Consider the following 18,472-nt stretch of genomic DNA (forward strand, 5'->3'; position numbering starts at 1 on the left):
GAGACTGTTACAGATGGACGTAATAGAGAGGATTGATGCATCTCCATGGGTCTCACCCATCGTGGTCACGCGACGGAAGAACGGTGCGGTGAGGCTGTGCATGGACTTACGTGGGCCTAACAAGGCGGTAGTGATGGACAGTTACCCGCTTCCTCATGTGGAGGAATTGTTCTCCGAGATGTGTGGTGCTACAGTGTTTTCTACAATAGACCTCACCAACTCTTATCATCAGATGCTCTTGGCAGAGGAGAGCCGAGACTTAACTGCATTCATAACGCATGATGGACTGTTCCGGTTTAAACGTGTACCATACGGACTGTGCTCAGCCCCAAGTGTGTTCTCCAAGATGATGTCGCTTGTACTGAAAGGCTGCAAGGGGGTCCAGTTTTATTTGGACATGTCATAATATACGGAAAGGTCAAGGCAGCACCTGACGTCAACTTACAGAAGGTGCCCGCCGCGATCAAGCAAACCGGCCTCCAGCTAAACGAGGAAAAATGCCAGTTCAATCAGTCCAACCTGCGGTTCCTTGGGCACACGATTTCTGCCCAGGGCCTACAGCCACTCACAGAGCACGTCAAAGCCATCACAGAGGCTCCGGGGCCGACAGATGCTACAGCACTGTGCTCATTCCCGGGGCTCAAAGCGTGGTACCAGAAGTTTGTGTACAACTATGCGTCGCTCGTGGAGCCCATGCAAGCATGTCTGTGTGAGACAAAATTTCAGTGGACTTCAGCAGCTAAGAAGAGCTTTGAGGCTGTTTAGGATTGTATTGTGAACAGCCCAGCGCTGTCCGTCTTCGACCCCAGCCTCCCCACCTTCGTGTCTACAGACATGTCAGACTATGGCTTGGGGCCGGTACTGACACAACTACACACAGATGGAACAGAGCGCACAGTTTCATGTGCCTCACGTACACTTAACCCTGCAGAACGCAAGTATTCTATCATTGAAAAGGAGGCGTTAGCCTGTGTGTGGGCTGCCGGAAAATGGAGGACTTTCTTATGGGGTACCAGATTCACACTATGCACAGACCACCAGGCTTTGACCACACTGCTCGCAACAAAAGGTCTGGGCCGTGCTGGTATGCGCATTGTGCGTTGGTCTGCGAGACTCTTGTGCTTCACGCACGACGTGGAGTACCCTCCTGGCTCACAAAATCAAGTTGCTGATGTTTTTCCCGTCTACCCCTCCCAGCAGAAGACTATACAGAGCCAGTAACAGAGCCAGAGTTGCTCTGTTGGACCCAGAACTCAAAGCTCTCTCAGTGAACAAGTTAACAGATGCATGTGAGGCGTGTCCTGAGCTCACAGCCCTTAGAACGCAGTTACATAGGGGCTGGCGTAAGACAGCAAAGGCGCTACCAGATGAGCTCAAACCATATTTCGCCACAAGAGATGAACTCTCAATCCAAGATATGATTATCTACGGCGGGCTCTCACTGACGACTTGTGCCAGTGGCCTTAAGGAAGCAGCTGGTGAACTTGGCACATGGGACACATCAGGGGATCGTCCGCACTAAACAAATGCTGCGGGACTTATACTGGTGGCCTGGTATGGACATGTCTGTGCAGGAGGCTATCCGTGCATGTGTACCATGCCGGTTGAATGACAAAAGTGCCAAGACACATGCCGCTCCTCTCCAGCCCATCCCACTACCTGATGCTCCATGACAGAAAGTGGGCATGGATATTGTGGGACCGTTTGAGTCAGCCAGCTGGGACTGTCGCTTTGCAGTGACGTTGATTGACTACTACACAAAGTGGCCAGAGGTCGCTTTCACTGCTACCATCACAACAGCAGCAATCACTTCCTTTCTGTCTACTGTGTTTGCCCGGTTTGGAAACCCTACAGAACTGGTGAGTTTGCTGAGTACCTTGAAGCGAGAGACATCAAACAGAGGAAAGTGTCGCTCTACTATCCACACATTGCTTTTTGCCGAACAGGAGAAAAGACCGTGGAAGCGGTTCGTACAGGACTTTTTGCTCACTTACCGTGCTACTCCACATGGCACCACAGGAGTGTCACCACATGAGCTTATGTGCAACCTACCAATGCGTACCAAAGTAGACATTGGCCCTGCTCGCAAACCTGATCCACTGACAAGTGGAGGAACAATTACGCAGTCGGGTCTCTGCCAAACAGCAGGCATCGAAAACATACACTGATGTGTAAAGGGGAGCACGTGTGCCAAAGATAAAAGAGGGAAGTTTAGTCAGAGTGAAGAAACCTTTCCATGTGAAAAAGGGACTGTCTAAGTTTCAGAGACCTACCAGAGTGATGCGCAAAGCTGGTTCTAGTGCCTTCGTACTGGAGGATGGGCGCACATGGAATGCTACCCACCTATCTCTGGTCCCTGAGAGTGAAGTAGACAGGGATGCAGACTCAGAACCATTGGCCCCTGATCCTGTGCCAGAGTCGGACCAGCTCTCCCCAACACACGGGGAGAGCTAGAGGGCAGGGAGTCCCTGGAAATGACACGCAGAAGTATCAGCTGATGTGGTAAAACAGGGACTCACTTGGATTTCGTGTTGCTTTTAAGATTGCACAAGCTCGGCTTGGGTGAAGAAGAAAAATAGATAACATACTGGTAAGGGAAATGCTAGGAGTCCATTCTCATAAATTAGAATTTAGATTAATATTCTTGAATCTGATAGCAGGCCAGCTGAAATCAGGTTGAACAGGGAGTTTTGCTTTCTTTTGCTCTGTGTTTGTTTCGACCAACGATGTCGCCCCGAGGGGGGGTAGTAATTGGCGAATTGGCGAGCAACACAAACTCAGCCAGCGCTAGTAAAGGTCTCCTGGTGGAAAAGACAATTACACTTAAACATCCTGTCCAGACACTGACATTGTTTGTTAAAGCGTCTTTAAAGCCTGTGGACTGGCCACTGTAGAAACACACAGGGATGCGGGAAGTGGGGGTGCTGCAGCAACCCCCCCCCCCCGGCGGCCCCTGGCTGTAACTGCAAGTGAGAAAGTTTTCTGAACAAATCATTTTTTTTTTTTTTTGAGTATAATTTTATCATACAACATGATTTTTCATTAAATTATTGACATCCACCCTTTTTATATTTATCATATTATCATTTCATTTTATTTAGAACATTGTCTGTGTAGGCTGACGTAGGCTATGACGCACAACGCAGAACAATGCTATGCGCCGCGGGAAAATTCAAATAATTGCTACAAGTGCAGCATGTCGCAGAAAAGATGTATTCCAGATTTTTTTTTTGGCCCGAAGAAGGCAAAACTTCATCAAAACACCAGCCGGTCATCCGATTCCCTGTCAGCAGCCCGCTGTCTCAGCACCCCTGAGGAAGAGAGTTCATGTTCACAGACGCTATTGCTGCAAGACGGCGCAGGCAACAATGGTGCTATTGCTAGCACCCGCCCTCTGGTCAAGCCTAATATCTTGGCTTTGGCTAACGTGCAACTGCCGGCAGTCGCAACAACTAGTTATTCTGTTGGTGAAGAGCCCTGCCAGCCAAAGGAGTTTCACTTCCCAGCCAGGCGATCGGCAAGTGAGAACTTTAGCCGGTCATTTAAGGTTGGTTGGTTGGTTTGGCCAGTGGACGTGGCTACACTATGTGAGGGAAACCGACACCGCGTTATGCTTCGTGTGCTGCTCTGCAATAGAGAAAAAGCTTGTCAGGGCAGACGGGATAATTAATGCTGGCAACTTCATTAAAGGAGGGTTTGGCAATTGGCGGAAGGCAGGTGAAAAGTTTCGGGAGCATGAAAAATCTTGTTTCCATACAGAAGCCATAAGCAAGCTGGCGGCACTGAAAAGGACCCCAATTAATGCGCTTATGTCACAAGCAGTAGCTAAGGAGCATATGTCTGCGCAGACTGTTTTGGACAGACTGGTTGGCAAAAAAAGAGCAAAGACGGACGGTTCACTTGATGGAGAAACCGTCACTTTCCTCATATCAGACAACTCGTAACTCTGGATGAAAATTAAGGCTTTCTTTTATCGTCACTTTCCTTTGTAAACCTTTAGAAATAACCTCCTGAATCCTTGTTATAACGCTGTGTATAATCCCGGACCGCAAAAGCTTGTCAGCATGTTGTTAGAGTGTGAAATTCAACACAGTATCAGCCGAGTTGACTCTAATTTCCACATTGTTTACTTGCTAACGTTTGTGAATAACAGTGGCTAGTTGGCAGAGTTAGTCTTTTTACACACCAGTAGAGTGTTTATCAGAGCGGAGCCCTGAATTTGACGTCACCCGTCATCTCGTCTCTGTAAACAATGGATGTTGCGCAGCATTTATTATGACGTCATTATATAGACTCTCTCAGCACCCCCCCCGGACTGACTTCCCGCGTCCCTGGAAACACACTTCTTCAAATCCTCCTCCCAAAGCTCCAGTCCCTCCCGATGGTCACAAATAAGTTCCTCTTCTCTTCCTTACTGTACAGACAGCGATATATTGTTTCACCTTCTTCTGATAAATGTCCTTTGTGTAAGTCACTTTGGATAAAAGCGTTTGCTTAATGCCGTGAATGTTTTCGGTAGAAGATCTCTCGTCACAGAACGAGGCGTGACTCCGCCCCCTTTCAGTCATTGGCTTCCGGCCGGGCTCTGTCCTGCCTCCCTCCCGTCAGTCACCACGGTCTCCTTCCTTCTCCATCCAGGGGTAAAGTTCCGCGAGGTCCTGATTAACGTGTCGCGGCAGCAGGTGGAGGACTTCCACGGGCCCGAGGACTACTGGTGTCTGTGTGTCGCCTGGAGCCACCTGGGGACGTCCAAGAGCCGCAAGGCCAGCGTCCGCATCGCATGTGAGTGGGGGGCTGTGTGTGTGTGTGTGTGTGTGTGTGTGTGTGTGTGTGTGTGTGTGTGTGTGTGTTCACGGCCATATGTGTTTTTTTGGATTAAAAGTTTGTACAGTGTGTTTGAATGCTATTAAAGTTCTGTCTGTCTTTGTTTTAATGGCTGACTGTTTTGTTAATGCTATTGATGTTTTTAATGGTGTTTGTGTGTGTGACCCGGTCTGCTCTGCTGTTTCCTTCCAGACCTGAGGAAGGACTTTGAGCAGGACCCCCAGGGCACCGAGGTGCCTCTTAAGGGCATGATCGTGCTGCACTGCCGGCCCCCAGAGGGCGTGCCATTGGCCGAGGTACGCCCCCTCCCCCGCACACCCTACACCCTGAACTTCAACCTCATGTGTTCTCACATGATTGTGTACATAAAATCAATAGCAGGAGCTAAGCAGGGTTTAATTCCTTTTTTTTTACCGGTTTGAGCACCATGTTATTTCTAATGTTATACACACGCACATGCACACACACACACACACACACACACACACACACACACACACACACACACACACACACACACACACACACACACACACACACACACAAGGGCGTAGGAACCGGGGGGGACGGAGGGGACGTGTCCCCTCCAATATCGGAGACAGGCGCATTTGTCCCACCTAAAAATTATACCGGATCTGTCAGGTTTCCGATATGTGTCCCCCCCAATGTTAAACTCATTCCTACGCCCCTGCACACACACACACACACACACACACACACACACACACACACACACACACACACACACACACACACACACACACACACACACACACCACTCTGCTGTTAGTTAAGACCAATCAGCTTCAAAAGTACAATGTAACCTTTTTACCTTTCAATAAATCATTCATCCAAGTCTATTTTGAATAATGTGATTGTCACATTAACTATCAATAGTTTCTCTAGGCTTTTCAACTATTTTTGGTCTGGTGACATAAAATGACATAGAATCTGTGATTAACAGTGTTGAGTTTAAAGTTAATTAAAGTTGTTTAAAGTTGTTTAGTGTAGTTCAAAATTTACATATTAAAAAAACATACATTTTGGGTATGGTCATACGGCAGTAGTTTCTGCCCCACTGAAATTTAGGGTCACCGCACCGCGCTACTGAATGTAGTAATATATCAGTAATATAGTAATATATCAGTAATAGCGATATATCACTAATATAGTAATACATAAGAAGTATAGTAATACATCAGTTATATAGAAATATATCAGTAATGTAGTAGTATATCAGTAATATAATAAGATATCAATAATAGCAATATATTAGCAATATAGTAATACATTAGTATAGTACAACATAAATTATATAGTAATATATCAATAATATAGTAATATGTCAATAATATACGGTTAGCGATATCTAAACCACAAGCATTGTTTGTATTTAATGTTTTGCAGTAGAGAGGACGTGTCACAAAAGCATATAGAGATGGGTCTTTGTGTGTCTCTCTCCTGATCCCAGCTACCTTCATACTACCTTCCCTTGTCCTCATCTCTCACTTTCTCTCCCTCTCTCTCTCATTTTGTCCACCTCAGTCTCAACCATTAGCTCTTTTATTCCCTCTACTTATTTCTCCTCTCTTAGACCCTGTCTCACTCTTTGTCTCTCTCGCTCTGTGTCTCTCTCGGTCCCTCTTCTCTGTCTGACTCTCTCTCTCTCTCTCTCTCTCTCTCTCTCTCTCTCTCTCTCTCTCTCTCTCTCTCTCTCTATGGAAACAATACTGGCATTGATTGCTGTGTGGAATATTAAACAAAAAGAGACAATATTAAAATGCTCCACGCGGAGCTCCTTCATATAGCCAGCTCTCCATCTGTCTCCGGACAAGTTCTTAAAGATCCATCAGACTGCTACCTTTTTGTTTGTGTGTGTGTCTGTGTGTAATGAAAGATTCACAACGCACAAATGGAGTATTGGTGTACAACCCCCCCCCCTTCCCGACCACCCAATAGTGCAACACCTCATGCATCATTCATAGAAACTCAGGTTAACAAAGACAATGTTTTCAGTAAATAATGCAACAACAAATATGTCCCTTCTCTGGGTATTGCCATAGCAATGCTCAGGATAATATTTACATCCAGACTTTGTGAATGTACCTTCCCTAACACCCCGCCCACACTGGTCTGAGGGTGTCCGAGATGTGGATACTGTGGGAGTGTATCAGGCAGCTCTGTGACAGAGGAGAGAGGGGGAACAGCAACCTTAATATACAGTCAGAGAGGATGAAGATGCAATATTTTGTGGCAGGATCGTGTAGAGCAGTGGTTCCCAACCTTGGGGTCTGGACCCTACTCTGGGTCCCCTGAGATGCACATGGGGTCACGGGGGATTGCAGAAGTAGAGACTTTTGCTGATCCATTTAAGCCAAACTTTTTAATCTCATAAACCTCCTATTTATAAGAAATAACTGCCTATTGATTCCTAGCCAGGAGCAAACTGCCTCTAATCACTTAGTAATCACGTAGAGCGATGCGATGAACTTCACCAGGATGTAGAAATTATAATAGTTTTTTGGAGGCAAAAACAATCTGTGGTCTTAACAGTTTAAGTTGGGGTCACAAACATTTCCAGAAATTGAATAGGGGTCACGGGCCAAAAACAGTTGGGTCCAATTGGTGTGGCTGTTTCACTCCCAGCTATAGGCTTCAGGCTTTTATATCGGCAGCCTACCCTTAAACGCCATTAACCCTGACCTACAGTTGACATGTATTCTCAACATTGTTCAGTCTGTAGCATGCTTTGGATACAAGTGTCTGCTAAATCACTCCATGGTAGTGTCAGTCATTCAGCGTAATCTACATTCAGAGACAGGTTTAGTGTTTTTGTTCAGGTTCTGGCATCTGTTGCAGCATCGGGCAAATTGTTTAACTGCTAAACTATGTTTGAGCCCATGACACGGCAGATTCTGACTTATTTTGCTTATTTTGTTCCAGGATCTTGCATCTGTTGTAGCATTGTGATCAGTTGTTCAAATGCTCAACTCAACAACGGTCGCCTGAACCACATTTACATATTATAATGTTAGCTTTTTTCCCAAATGTTAGTTTTTCAATATTTCTTTTTTTCTAGCCAGAAGCGAACACCTTTTTATTTATTTATTTTTTACTAGCGCACAAATTCTTTCATTCATTTGCACAAACACCCAAAGATGGGGGATTCTCTCTGACTTGACTTCACCTTTTATGGCAGCGGAATGAAACACTAGACCCCAGCAAGTGTGATGATTCAGTTAAATAGTTGGAGGTGCCATCATAGCGGCAGCAGGGAGAGTTTTAAGGCTTTCATTATTGCAGCTCTCTCTCTCTCTCTCTCTCTCTCTCTCTCTCTCTCTCTCTCCCTCTCTCTCTCTCTCTCTCTCTCTCTCTCGCCCTCTGTGTTCTTTCCTTTACAGATATGATATGAGCAAAATCCAATATTACTGGAGGACAACTGTATTTATATAGGTCATTTCAAAGTGGCTTCAAAGAGGACGAATTCAATGCCGTTGTATGTTTTTAAATACGCAAATTTTGAAGGTAATCATCATGCTCAAATCAAATTAGTTAAAAAATGAGCTCTCATACTCTCGATGAGCCTTCTCTATGACCACCAACCGAAAGAAAAAACAAACAAACAAAATCTGTTTCCATCCACTAAACCCTCATTACCAGCCATGGGGTTTTGCACTCTAAAGGGATTCATCATTAATCCATTCATCCCAAAGTTCACCCAAAGCACTTTTATTATCATTTAATGAACACAAACATTATCCTCAGACAGGTGGGGGGATGGGATTTCACCCCAAGGACACAGAGAAGATTGTGACCCATCCTGACATGGTTCAGAGTGCCCTCCTGGTGTCATTCAGATTGGCTTGGATTTGTTGATCTGATTCTTGAAACTCATCGCAACATGGGGGTGGGTGGTGTGTGTGTGTGTGTGTGTGTAAGATTTGGAGAAGGCAGAGCGGATGGGGACAAGGTGGGGTGTATGAACTAATAAAACCCCCCAGTTAGGATTGAAATGAATGGAGCAAGGGAAAGCACGGGCAATCTCACCATACGTATGTAATTACCTTCCTGTCACTTCCACTTGCCTTCCATTGAACGGAGGCAGTGGATTTGGGCCTACAGTCATGGAGTTATTAGTTATTATCATCCCACCGAGAAAAAGGTCCTTATTCAGACGTTTTTTTGGGAGCAAAGCCTCACCTTTTTTGTGAAGGAGAAGCTACAACACAGGCTGGTACAAAAACGGCATATATTAGCATTAGTTTACACCGCTTGTTACCAGTATAAAATAATAGCACTACTAGTATTAAACGCTAGGTTTGCAATTTTGGACCCAAGGGCCGATTCACAGACTGTGGGGTGTGATTCTGGAGTTCAGAAACCAATATTTTGCAGAAGGATTTTGTATTGTTGTGTGCATTTCCCTGTCCCTCCCAACACTGCAATATTATTTTATTTATTCATTCAAACAAAATATACAAAATCACTGATTTCATTGATCATTTGCAGATTCCTTTTGAAGAGGTACGTATGTAAAAAGTGTATCGAATCACATCAAATCTCATAGATTATTCCTCTACTCAAACCCAGTCGCGCTGAATCCTTTCAACTAAAGCACCGCTCAGGGCTGGCGCTCGGCATAGGTGACCTAGGTGATCGCCTAGGGCGGCAAATGTGTTGGGGGCGCCTTCTGGTGGCGGCCTTAATTAATGAATTCAAATATACGAAACAAGCGAAATTAAACCAAATGTTCCCAAATGGAACGGAGAAGGGAGGGGGCAGGGGATTAATTGTTAGGGTGCACTGAAACCCTCACAGTAGTACGCAGGACAATGCAATACCCCCCCCCCACACCCCCGCTCGGAAGTCCTGTACAGGGCGCAATTTATTGTTGAGTCGCCTAGGGCACCGATACGGCAAGCACCGGCCCTGGCACCGCTCTTCGTGTGTCGTATCGGCGCCACTGTAATGGAGGTGTGTATCAAATCACTTTAGAGGAGGAAGGCACATCCCTACTAACTATCCCTACTAACTCTCCTCGGGACTTCCTCTCCCACCCCTCGGTACACAGCTGTGCAAGCGCTGTCCAAGAGAAAGACGGCAACCATTGCGTCACTTTTCAAGCGATTCAACTCCCTCAGCTGTCGCCATCGCTGAAAAGCGATTCCAATGTTTACTCGCGTTTGTCCTCGAGCTGTATCCAACTGCTTTTTTGTTGATGACTTTTCAGCTTCTGGCTTTCTTTTCTTCGCCTTTTTTAAAGGATGAACAGGGGCAAGTAACGGTGGCAGTGGCAACTTCTGCTTATTTTTCTCTTCCATTGTGCAAGCTAGTTGTGCTACCTCCACTAAGGTCTAGTCCACTATCAGCAACAATGCGTTCTCTGCCCTCCGTAAACGAGCTCAGGCTCGTACACAGAGGGGAGAGAACGCGCAGGCTTGTGATTGGTTCTTTAGATTCGGACCGAATGGCACTGATTGGTCAGCATTTTAACAGGATTATAGCAGGTACAGAATTTGAGGTTTTGTCACTTCTTTTTCATTGCCCATAAGTTGTTTATTTCTGTCGGGGTGTAAAAAACACTTTAAACAACATATTAAAAAGTGCATATTGCAGATTAAAACCTATGATGCCTTTAAGTGGAAGAAATTTACCAATAAAGCTAATCAGTCTTGAGGCGCCTCATCCAGCTGCCTTTTAGGGTGGGGTCTCACATTGGGCCCACCACGACTGTTACCACTGTACCACAACAGATTGCTCATGGGTCATAATAGTTTGGGATTTATGTGCGTCATTGTATGGAAAGCCATTTAAGTAAATGTTAAATCGAATAAATACATCAATGAAGGCATATGGCTACAAATAAAAAACATGGCTATGAAATCAATTCTAAAACAAATAAATGAGGCATTGAATATATAAATATATATAAATGAGTCAGTATAGTTTTTTTTATTTATTAATAGGTTCAAATTTTAAAGGATCCCCATTATACCAACAGCTGTGAGTGTGATTGGCCATTACAAGTGGCAGTATCTAGTTCAGGAGGTAGAGCAGTTTGGCTGGTAACTAAGGTTTCTAGTTCAATCCCCGGCTCCTCCTAGCTGAGTGTCGAGGTTTCCCTGAGCAAGACAACTCACTCTAACTTCTCCCGACGATCTGGCTGTCGCCATGCATGGCTGACATTGTATGAATGTGTGCATTAATGTTAATCAATATTGTTAAGCACTTTGAGTGGCCACTGGTTACAAAAAACGCTTTATAAATGCAGTACATTTACCATTTTCAAGCATTTAGAAAATCAGCCTTTTCCTCTGCCTGTGATGGCTTGTAATGGCTAATCCCACTCACACCTGGCGTTAAAATAGTGGCCCTTTTAAAGACAACGTTTTAAAGAACAATGAATAGTAATGGGGGGCCGGAAATTCCCTGGGTTCGAACCCTAAAGTCTGCTCTGCACTTGGACCAGCAGGCTTCTCTAAACAAGATGCTATAAACCCAATTTACCTCGAAAATTCACTTTGGATTGTGCTAAACACAAAAGTACAAGTAGAAAGAACATCAGACCTAGCCTTGGTAGCACTCAGAGGGAGGGAGGAGACGCAGAAGAGGATAAAACAGGCGCTAATGCGTGTGGGAGGCGTTGCCTTTGAGAATGGATGACTCGCCGGCTAGTGGGAGGGTTGCTGGTTCGCATCACGTGGCAAGGTCGACACATCCGTCGATGTGCAACTCTGTGTGTGGTTAAAGTTAGCGGGTGACTGCAAGTGCATCCATTGTGAAGCACTCCCGAGTTCCCATGAGGTTAGACCTCAAGGGCGATCCAAAAAACACGAAATACATAGTGTATGAAAAGATGAATCCCCTCCACGGGAGAGCCTTGTGACAGTGCTGCAGAGATCAGCCGGAGGGTCGTTGAACGCCGGAGAAGGGGGAGATGGGGGACAGCTGGATGACGTCTCTCTGGCGCGTTGGACTCCGTTAACCAGCTAGACGTCAGTGGAAGTGACTCTCAGTGTCTCCGCAGCTCCTCACAATGTCACCACGGCAGAACTGGAACCCAAAGAACACCTTAAACCTCAACCGAGCCGCCTTCGACATCAGGACATGTCGAAACCCTCTTTCATACCGATCCTAAGACTAGCATCAAACGAACGCAGGAACAGTTGGTTCCCGGTGGATTTTTAGATAGACTAAAATACTGTGGTAAAAGGCACCTCCCACGCTCCCAAAGAGACAGAGTAAACATGACATCACAGCAAGTAGTGTGTGTTTTGGACGTAGCCTCTTTTGAAGTGTCAAACCGACGTGATGAGTTGGTGAGTGTGCAAACGAGTCCTTCGGGGAGCTCCGGGATATTTTTAATCATAGGTGGAGCATGGATATGAAAGACATGCCCCCCCCCGCTGAATGCACCTCGTCCCTGATATTATGAAAGAGGACACCTGCTCTTAGGTTAATCATATGATCATCGACTAAGTGTCAGTAGGAGGCCTCATTAGGTGACACTTGATGGATCCGTGGACGGATGTGTTTCCAAAATATCGTATATTGTTTTTTACCCAGAAGCATTTTGACATGTACCGGGGACGAGGACCCTTCCACAAGAATGTGTTTGTGCTCGGGGGGGGCTGTGTGTGTGTGTGTGTGTAATGGGGGGGGGGGGGGGGGGGCTGTGTGTGTGTGTTCGTGTAATGGGGGGGGGGGGGGGGGAGAGGCTGTGTGTGTGTGTTCGTGTAATGGGGGGGGGGGGGAGAGGCTGTGTGTGTGTGTTCGTGTAATGGGGGGGGGCGGGAGAGGCTGTGTGTGTGTGTGTGTGCTTGGGTTTGTGTATGTGTGTGTGTACTTGTTTGGTTGTGTGTGTGTGTGTGTGTGTGTTTGTGCTTGGGTTTGTGTATGTGTGTGTGTACTTGTTTGGTTGTGTGTGTCTGTGTGTTTGTGGTTGTGTGTGTGTGTCTGTGCGTGTGTATGTGTCTGTGTGTGTGTTTGGTTGTGTGTCTGTGGTTGTGTGTGTTTGTGTGTTTTTTTTCTGTATGCGTGTGTACTTGTGTGTGATTGTGCGTGCAGCAGATATATTGCTTTTATTACTATTTGGATAGAATGATTTGGTTTCCTTAGTAACCCTTGATGGGGGTGTGGGCTCTTCAGTGAGAAATAATCATGTTTCATACTCGATAGCAGACTTAACGATAACTTCCGACGATCAGTAATGAAAACGGTAATCTTGTAAACCCAATCCTGAAGTTTAGGTGGTAAGAAGAATGTTTGGAGGGCCTGTTTCATCTTGTGATTGTAGGGGGACTCAATCTTTGCGTTTCTACGAGGTGGATTATATTTTAAACCCCCGCCCTAATACCCGTAAATCAATGATTCTGTTTTTTTATGGAAGGATTGAATGGCTTTGAAACGAATCCTCGCTTCTTAAACAATGAGGCGTTCTGTCTGGTGCCACAGACCGGGTCTCATCTGAGTGTTGAATATAGGTCAGAGCATCTGTTTGCAGGCCATATTAACGCCGGGTAAAAAAAGGCTTGTAAGTAGAATGACTTTGTGGATCAGGCCCGTGGTTCATAAAAGCATGGAGGTCGCCCGCCCGCACGACTATCAATGACTGAGAAGAAGAAATTAAAGACCTGATGAAAGACTTGTGGCCCATCAGAAGAAGAAAACAGAAGCCGGATACCTGTGACAACGCGCCCCCTGATTTATTGATTTCACAGCTACATTTTTCTTTCAGGATGCTGCGAAAGAGCAAAGCAATCTCAGAGCGTTTTGGATGCTGTTCTATTCCCTTGGCAAATAGATGCTCCCCAGCACGCACACAAACGTTGACAAGGAACATACACACGTACACACACACACACACGGGGAGCACACACACAAATACACGTACACAATGAACACACACAGATCACAAAGCATACACACACAAACACAAGGAACACACACATACAAGCACCCACACAAACATGTAAACCAATGCAAACACACAAACAGACACATGTACACAGGGAGCACACACAAGTACACAAAGAAAACACAAAGATCACGAAACAAACACACACACGCGGAACACACACAGAACCCACACACATACTCACACACATGTAAACACACACAGCCACACACACATTCCACACACGCACATTCTCTCCCTCTTACACACACACACACACACACACACACACACACACACACACACACAATCTGTCACAGAGACATTTCTACACTAAACTACGCTCACACACACAGCCATAAATGAACAGGCCCCTCCCCCTGGAGCCCAAAGTCAGTCTCCTCAATGAAAGAACACGCACTAATAGCAATTCACAGGGCCAGTCATGCAAGCGGAGCAGTGGCCCGCGGAGCGTTCCTCCGTTTGTAATTCCTCATTACACTCACTCATTAGAGCCGCTGCTGAATTAGTAATGGAAGGAGATCTGACCCGCGCCCAGCCCTCCTAATGCCCACGGTTCGGTTACGTCAGACAGATTACCGCCGGCTTCTGTCTGGCCTCTAAAAGACAGTTGTAAATTTAACATTTACATTTTGAAGGAATTTATCCCCACAATGTTTTACGTGTTCAGAAATGTGTTTTACTTTGGACTTAGTCTCACAAATCAGACTATAGGTTCCCGCCTAGGAGTCTGAGGAAGACAAGCTCAAGCCGACTGAACGGAGCGTTTCACTTCCTTCGCTCCATATTTTCTTTTTTCGGTTTCATGTGGCTGGAGGCGGGGATCTGTGAGCGTGTAATTGGTGAACACAAACCCGGCCAGCAGTATTAAACTGTTGTAAACACTGTGTGGACCGGCCACTGTAGAAATACAGATTTCAAATCCCATTCTGAAAGCTTCATCCACTCTCAGGATTGAGTTTCCCGCAGTACAATTTCTCCATGACAAAACAGGAGGACAAGTCCTTCCCCCTCCCCCCCCCCCCCCCCCCCCCTCCTGGAAGTTCTGGCCTGGCAACCCCCCCGCCCGTCTCGCCACGGATATTCTGCCGTAGCACGGGAGGACGCTGGATCCCAGATCACTTTGTACTCAATTCAAAGTTCCTCGTTACCCAGTTGGACTATCTGACTGTTGCTCATAATCCCATGATGTCAAATAAGCTACGCTTCCCAGGGTGTAGGTGTCGTTGTTTCAGGGGATCTCTGTATGCTCACGCCGGATTCCATATGAGGAGGATGTGCAAGTGTGTGAGGGGGAGTTTTTCTTCAAATCTGTTTCTCAAGGTGTTTCAATAACATTATAATTATATCATTTTGATAAATAAAAAAATGTTTGTGTGACATAGCTTGTTTGTGGAGCTCTTGTGTGAGTGTTGAGGATGTGGTTGAGAAAAGTGATGATGGTTCTTTGTTTTAGAGAAGCAGGAGAGAGACTGAAGGACTCGGGCCCACGGGTCACACAAGTCCGAAGAACAAAGCCTGCGTAAATATGTTCTCCCTATCGCCGACAACGCCGGTGAACTGATCAAACAGCCTCAAATCCTCACTTCCTTCTTAAGTATTGTCTAATTTGCGTTGCTGGAAGTCGACGTTGTTCCTGGCTGATCCTGACTTCAAAGAGCCAGAGGCCTTTCATTAGCTCGGACTGCAAATCTTTATGACTAATTCAGGGCGATCTTATTCTTTTTTCACAAAATCATCTAAGTTGAATCAGCCATGAAAAGACAAGAATCCCATGCATATGTGCGGTTACTCGTGCATGCAGCAAAATTCAAATTGAAGAAAACAAAATGCCCTAGTTTATTGTCGCTGCGCAACAGGGCGGCTCTTTGACATGTGGTGCTTTTGGATAACAATAGAAATCTACCCATGAGCGTTTACATTAGCCGCTCGCAAACGTGACCGTGAGCAGAAGAGTACAAACCCAGGCCTGCTAGTTTGATTGGGGAGGTCTATACTGCCACAAGAATCAAAAAACAAAACCCATTTCTGACTGATTTTCATCCTTTTAAAGGTGCTGCAGGGAAGATTGAAAAATTATCATTTGTGTGTAATTTGTTAGAAATGCCATAGCCGTCCATCAGCTATTAGAGAGGGAAATCTGCTCTGAGAATATCGCTCCTGGTTGACTGCTCCTGCCTCTGTATGTGACAACTTTGACTACAGCCCACCCACGGTTAATTTCTAACCAATCAGGGCATCTCTTCCCTACTTTGTTAAGGGAATCCATATTACCTGTCAATCAATTATCCATTATCGCAGGTGAATGAAGGGTGAATGAAAGCAAGACTTCTTAACGGCTGAAAGGGAAGGGGGGATAATTTTGGTTTCCAAAATCTTGCTCTATTCTGCTCTGTTCTGCTCTCTCTTGCTTTTACAACCCTCACATCTCACCGACGGCAGCTTTAACAGCGTTCTCCCTCCACCCTGTTGCCGCTGTCTGCAGGTATCCTGGCTGAAGAACGACGAACCGCTGAACATGGATACTAAGGTCGGCGCGAGAGCCGACAACAACCTGATCATCTCTGAGGCCCGCCTGTCCGACTCGGGCAACTACACCTGCCTTGCGGGCAACATCGTGGCCAAGCGGCGCAGCGCAAACGCCGCCGTGGTCGTTTACGGTGAGCTAGGTTAGCAGGGGGGGCAATGTTAGCTTCATGTTAGCGTACCAACTGCACATCCAAAACGCTTACAACATTCGATAAACCTAACGGAAAACACAAGAGGAAAGCCATGACTCAAATTCATATGCCATGGCACAAAGGCAAAAGTAAAGTAAATTAATCTCTATAAAATATAATGTAAATAATTCTTTATTTAAATGAATTATTTTCATCATATCATAACCTTAACCCATTTGTTTTTGTGTTTGTGTGTTCCCAGTGAACGGCGGCTGGTCTCTCTGGACCGACTGGTCGCTGTGTAACGTGCGCTGTGGGCGGGGCTTGCAGAAGCGCTCGCGCACCTGCACCAACCCGGCGCCGCTCAACGGGGGGGCCTTCTGCGAGGGCATGTCGGTGCAGAAGAGCACCTGCAACACACTCTGTCCAGGTGAGCTCCACCACACACACTGTCCAGGTGAGCCCCACCACACTCTGTCAAGGTGAGCTCCCCCACACAGACTCTATCCAGGTGAGCTCTACACACTCTGTTAGGGGGAACTTCACCTCACTCTGTCCAGGTGAGCTCCAGCATCCACCCTGTCTTATGAAGTACATAAGACTGCAGAAGAAGTGTTGTGCAGAAAAATTACTGTATAACGACAAGATACTGTAGGTCAAATGTACGAGCTAAAGTTTGAGTGTAATGTTTTAGAAATGGCATCGCCTTCCGTCAGCTATTAGTGAGGGAAATGCGCTGTGAGAATATGCGTTAGGAGTCGACTGCGCCTGACTCCCGGCTCAATTCTAGCCAATCAGTGCATATCTTCCCTGAATGGTTTGGGGGAGCCATCTTGCCTGTCAATCACAGATTCATGAAATGCTTCACTTCCCACTGGTCGAGAAATTAAGGGATGTTGGTTGTTTGTTTCTTACCAAGAGCAGCTTAAATAAGAACTAACAAATATACCAATACTTATTAGACGGCAAAACACTATAAACTCCACACATGTCGACAGATCTAACATTGCCATAACCTTAGTGTCACCCATCGCCAAAGACAAGAAGAAAAGATGGAGAATTGAACAAGCCAGTGAATATTGAATCACAGCACTGGTTTTCACAGTGCAACAAAACAAAAGCTTTTAGTTTTCTCTCCCCACCTGGGAAGAAATGATCGTGGACAAGGTCTCTAACTCGGTAGGCTCTCGGAAGAATGGGGGGAGGAGGAGGAGGAGGAGGAGTCATAAAATGGAGGGGACGGGGGGAGAAAAAATCCAGGAGAGAGAGAGAGAGAGAGAGAAGTTTTGAAAGTCTTGAGGAGGAGAGCCAGATATCTAATCCTCACCGTAATCTTCACTTTCCAAGTGTGTGTGATAAATGTATTTATTAAATTTAATGAATGTATTTATTTTTTCTTCTTTCTTACTTTCTTTTGTTTGTTTGTTATTTCGTTAGTTTGTTCGTCCGTTCCTTACCACAGAAAAATTTGCATTTAGATTAACAAGTAGAAAGAGGGGTGGATCTTTATGGAGACGTCAAGGTGGAGAGGAGGCTTGATGAAACATGACACAATAAAAGTGACTTTGTGTTCAAAGTCAGCAGAATGGTGTAACATTGTACACAGACCTGCTCCTGTGAGAGGGAGAGGGGAAGAAACAGCATATTTTTCTTCTTTTTTTGATCTGGGGTTTGAAAGAAAAGCTGGCCTGGCGGACTACAGTACCACAGGAAGCAGCACAAAGAGAGGTTGTAGCTTCTAATTTAGGCTTGGTCCAGCTGCTTTTGTAAACAAGCCGTGCACATTTCTGCTCTGTCAGAGGTTTGGAAAGAATCTATTCACTTTCATTTCCAACCCCCCCCTCTCCTCTCTCTCTCTCCCCCTCTCTCTCTCTGTCCCTCTCTCTATTGCCCTCTCCCTCTTTCATGTTGGCTCACTCGTTTACTCACTCTCTTTCAAGTTGGCCCTTTCTGTCTCTTCCCTTTCCATCACTTTCTCTAGACTTCACAGTATCTCCCTCTCCCTCCTTCTCTCCCAATCTTTCTTTCGCTTTCTCTACCAATGCTCTCTCTCTCTCTCTCTCTCTCTCTC

The 18,472-nt window shown here is 45.8% G+C and overlaps 1 protein-coding gene across 1 annotated transcript in view; it reads left to right on the plus strand.

Annotated features, from left to right (window-relative positions):
- LOC307074209 (netrin receptor UNC5D-like) overlaps positions 1–18,472 on the plus strand; it is a gene marked incomplete at both ends in the record, with an annotated part of 151,846 nt that overhangs the window by 88,655 nt on the left and 44,719 nt on the right. The window contains 4 exons of the mRNA XM_079734233.1: positions 4,639–4,782; positions 5,017–5,120; positions 16,227–16,401; positions 16,664–16,831. Of these exons, the coding sequence (XP_079590359.1) occupies positions 4,639–4,782; positions 5,017–5,120; positions 16,227–16,401; positions 16,664–16,831 (591 nt within the window). The remainder of the gene's footprint in view (positions 1–4,638; positions 4,783–5,016; positions 5,121–16,226; positions 16,402–16,663; positions 16,832–18,472) is intronic.

The sequence above is a fragment of the Pollachius pollachius genome, assembly GCF_949987615.1.
Source record: "Pollachius pollachius genome assembly, chromosome: 4".
In the NCBI taxonomy this organism is placed as follows: domain Eukaryota; kingdom Metazoa; phylum Chordata; class Actinopteri; order Gadiformes; family Gadidae; genus Pollachius; species Pollachius pollachius.